The 4,030-nt window shown below is 29.5% G+C and overlaps 1 protein-coding gene across 3 annotated transcripts; it reads left to right on the forward strand.

The window, feature by feature from the left end:
- Positions 1-815: 815 nt before the first annotated feature.
- On the forward strand, positions 816-3,935 carry LOC111370474. Of its 3 annotated transcripts, none has more exons than XM_022992186.1 (3): positions 816-1,070; positions 2,533-2,740; positions 3,180-3,935. In XM_022992186.1, the coding sequence occupies exons 1-3, from the start codon at positions 1,000-1,002 to the stop codon at positions 3,528-3,530; spliced, it is 630 nt and encodes a 209-aa protein (XP_022847954.1). In that variant the 5' UTR covers positions 816-999; the 3' UTR covers positions 3,531-3,935. The 3 variants fall into 3 exon arrangements, with proteins under 3 accessions (XP_022847954.1, XP_022847956.1, XP_022847955.1); XM_022992188.1 differs by having other exon boundaries at positions 819-1,070; positions 2,447-2,740; positions 3,180-3,819; XM_022992187.1 differs by having other exon boundaries at positions 819-1,070; positions 2,417-2,740; positions 3,180-3,818.
- Positions 3,936-4,030: the final 95 nt, after the last annotated feature.

The raw sequence follows: 4,030 nt of genomic DNA on the forward strand, positions 1-4,030 counted from the left end.
AATTAAACAATAAATAAATAACATACATAACTAATTAAGACAATTAATTAAAGAAATATTTAAATAAGACATTAAAATAAATTTTTTATTTAAATAAGTGATCAGTTGAATAAAGTAATTAAATATTAAATAAACAATATACATAATCAATTAAGATAATTAATAGAGAAATATTTAAACGAGAAACCAAATTAAATATTAATTTTTTTATTTGAGTAGGTATTTAAAATAAATAATTAAGTAAGGGTCAATTAAGATAATTAATTAATGAAATATTTAAAAGAGAAACCAAAATTAAATATTAATTTTTTATTTGAATAAGTGTTTAAAATAAATAATTAAATAATTTATTAAATATACATAATCAATTAAGATAATAAATTAATAAAATATCTAAATGAGAAATCAAATTAAATATTAATTTTTTAAGCAAGTGATTAAATAAATAATTAAATAAAGAAATTAAATATTAAATAAATAATATATATAACCGATTAAGATAATTAATTAATGAAATATTTAAACAAGAAAGTAAATTTAATATTAATTTTTTTAATTTGGGTAATTGTTTAAAATAAATAATTAAATATAAAGTGAAAAGTGTTTGATTTTTTAATTTGTAACTTAAGGGTATTTTTGTCTTTTGAAACAAAATTCTATTTTTGTAATTGTATAAACTACTTAAGGGTATTTTTGTCTTTTACTCAAGAAAATGCCATTTTGATTATAGACAAATATTTTTTGGTTAAAGTGAAAAATTGCAATTTTGACTAAGCCAAACTAAAAATTACCCCCTCAATTCCCTTGGTTCTGGAAGTGCCCACGGACAGGACTCCAGCTCCTCTCTATTGTATCTATCTGAAATCTACATTTCTGAGTTTGACGGTGTGGAAAAGGAAGAAGAAAAATATGAGGAGTGTTTTTATGCGCACATTGTAAGGCTTGGCTTTGTGAAATTTTTGTGAGAATTTTTGGAATCTCTGCATTTGGCTTTTCATTATGGATCGTTCTTTTCTATTACGGTTCTTCGATTCTTTTCTATTACGGTTCTTCGATCTCACTTTGGAAAGGTAATGAAACAAATCAAATCTGATGAGATTGCTAATTGCGTGAGTTTTATTTCATGGTTTTGATTTTAATTTTTAATATTTGTATGATTTAATGTACATAGAAAATTATGTGAAATTGCAAAAATACAATTTCATGTTTAGAATAATAGTTTTGTTAGTATTATTTTACGTTTTTCAAGTTTTATTTTTATGTGATCTATTCTTATATCTCATCTTCTGGTCGAAATTTCACTAAAACATGTTCTATATGACTTGTAGAAGCTATTATGATTATCAATTTGCTGTATTAAAGCTTGATTGAAAAAATTCGAAGTTTGTAGCTCAAAACCATCGTAAAATTTCCAACATTATCATAGCTTTGAATCTTCAGAATTAAACTTTAATACGAGGAATTGTGCAAAGTTTCTTATCATTGAAACTGTAGGTGGCATCACCTCTTTTGCAATTCTAGCTATTTTGTGCAAGGCGATACTCACCTTGTAAAATTGCTTTTTCGTAGACTAGCTGTTTGATGAAATGCTTCGGTATTTTTTGCCTCCAACTCTTGGGTTTCAAGTACAAAAAAGAATAGTTTCTTTTTATAGTTAATACAAAGTTGAAAAATGTTATATGGAACAGCTTATTTTGGTGTGCCTGAAAAGTATTCTTTCATTGGACGTATGCGTGCTTTTGGTGCAACTACATTTTCTTTTACCCCACTTATCATAGGCCATTAGGACACTAGATGATAAATTTTAATTGTATTGAATAAGCTTTTCACAGTGCATTTTTCTACAATTATTTATTGCTTTGTATATTTATGGAACTCATTGAGAGCAAACAAAAGAAAAGAGCCATATCTCTTTTTCTACCATGAAAATCCAACTACTCATTTATGTTAGGGTTGATGTTTAGGGTGAATGAAGTGGTTAGTAATATATTGAGTTGATAAACTGGATTGAGAGAGACGGCAAAGACTTGGCTTGAGGAGACAAAAAGTGTATATATTTGTTTTTTTGCATCAGTAGCACTGTCACATTGCAATAATACATATATTTATCCAATTTTGTTTTCTCAATTGTGAATAAAGATTTTAGTACTTGTCTTTGTGTTGTTATAGTTGAGATGAAAGAAATTACATGAGTGAATTGTGCAGATCAATACATGCACATACATGTCCTCACATGTATCTTGTATTTGCAAATGTTGTTCTACATGGCTGCCAAATTGATGAGTAGTTGTTGTTCTTCTAGAAGTATGCTTTTAAACTCATTGACGATTCAAATATCTTCGGCTCAGTAATGTATTCTGCAATTTTTCTTATTGTTCGTGTTTTTTTGCCACTGATTATTTCTGTAACATTTTAGACAGAGTAGAAGAAACTGAACTTTAAACAGATTATTTCAGTAACATCTTTTGCAACTTTTGCCACCTTGTTGGTAAACATGCAATTTTTTTGCCGGACATTGTTGCAAATTTTTAGACAACTGCATACAGTATCCCGGGATGGTCCTAGTGACACATTGAAGAGAAAAATTTCTTCATTAGAGAAGAAGAGGAAAAGCAAGAGCCCTAGAAAAAATCAACTTTTTGTGGAAGTTCCTGAACCAGGAACTTACCTTGATACAGCAACTATGCCGATGATACTAACTGCAGTGGGAGTTGCACTCTTTGCAAAGCTCCTGATGATGGTACTATCACATCACTTGAACTTGCTTTAAAATAGCGTAATCAATTTTACAAATTCCTTTTTCTTAACAAATGGTTTGACAATTAGATTGTTTTTCTTAATATTCATGCTCTCCTAAAAGTATCATTCCTTTAGATTTTGGAAATTTAGTTTGCTCTAAAAAAGACCGCCATTTGAGCTGTTGATGATGGAAGTGTCCATACTATTTGCTAACTTTAAAGGATTTGGTTGGAAAACACTCAGTTTGTCTTCCAGAAGAATTAAAATTTGAGCTCTCTCTTTGGTCTATGGTCAGGAGTTATCTTTGATCTGGCCGTTACACCCATATTATATAATAACAATCCTTCTCCTTCTATTTTTCATTTTCATTACTTTTGCTGTGTTTTATGTTAAGGAAGTTGTGATTTGCAACTGATGGTAATAATCTTGCATGCTGGCAGCTTGATGAGTCCAAGTCTCAGGAGATGATTGAGCGGAAAATAAAGAATGCCCCTGCTGGTCAGGGAACTGTTAGGATGCTCACTCGTGAGGAGTGGGAAGAAATTCAGGAAGTACGGCCAAGAACTCCATTTGAATCTAAGCTTGCTCGTCCAAATGCACGAATAAGGACTGGGGAACCATTGCACTTGGTAAAATCAAAACTTAATCTATTTCTTTCCCTTTCTTGGTTTAAACTATTTGAAAAAATATTACGTACCCTTCAGTGGACAAAAGCAAAACCTATACTTATTCAAAATTTTATGGACTTTCACTCCCCAAAGGAAGCCTTCTGCCTTCAAGTGCAAGTCTAACACTTGGTAGTTCGCAGTTGAATGATTTCATGTTTTTATTGTAGCTTCATTTCATACTTTCATGCATTATTATGTAATCCAGCATATCGTCTATGCTATCCTTGTACTTTAGTTACTAGGTAATAAGGTTAGTTCATTTAGGAGGAGCCAAAGTGATGCAGAACGGGAAAGAAGTATGAAAAAGAAAAGAGAATTTGGAGACAGAAATTTCAATATCTGAATAATATAATAATCAGTTCAATACTCTATGTAATCGAAAAATTATACCCCTATTTATCCATAAAATCTATAATAGAAATGAAAGGAAATTTTCGTAGTTTAAAACTAATAATATGGAAAATGTTAGTCCTATAGTAATGTATGTGCTAACTTGAACTAATCACGCTATACGAACAGGTTCAGTGACCGGGGTTAAAAACAGGTGGACATGTGGCACAATCTCATTAAAAAAAAAAAAAAAAAAAAAAAAAAAAAAAAAAAAAAAAAAAATGTACAAGAAA

This window comes from Olea europaea, chromosome 21 (assembly GCF_002742605.1).
Source record: "Olea europaea var. sylvestris chromosome 21, O_europaea_v1, whole genome shotgun sequence".
Classification (NCBI taxonomy): Eukaryota; Viridiplantae; Streptophyta; class Magnoliopsida; order Lamiales; family Oleaceae; genus Olea; species Olea europaea.

What these genes read in the sequence shown, in the direction of transcription:
- LOC111370474 (XM_022992186.1), top strand. Translation starts at nt 1,000, where the DNA reads ATGGATCGTTCTTTTCTATTACGGTTCTTCGATTCTTTTCTATTACGG. An exon ending in TTCGATCTCACTTTGGAAAG is followed by an intron (nt 1,071 to 2,532) that starts GTAATGAAACAA and finishes GCAAATTTTTAG; the next exon opens with ACAACTGCATACAGTATCCC. An exon ending in TTGCAAAGCTCCTGATGATG is followed by an intron (nt 2,741 to 3,179) that starts GTACTATCACAT and finishes GCATGCTGGCAG; the next exon opens with CTTGATGAGTCCAAGTCTCA.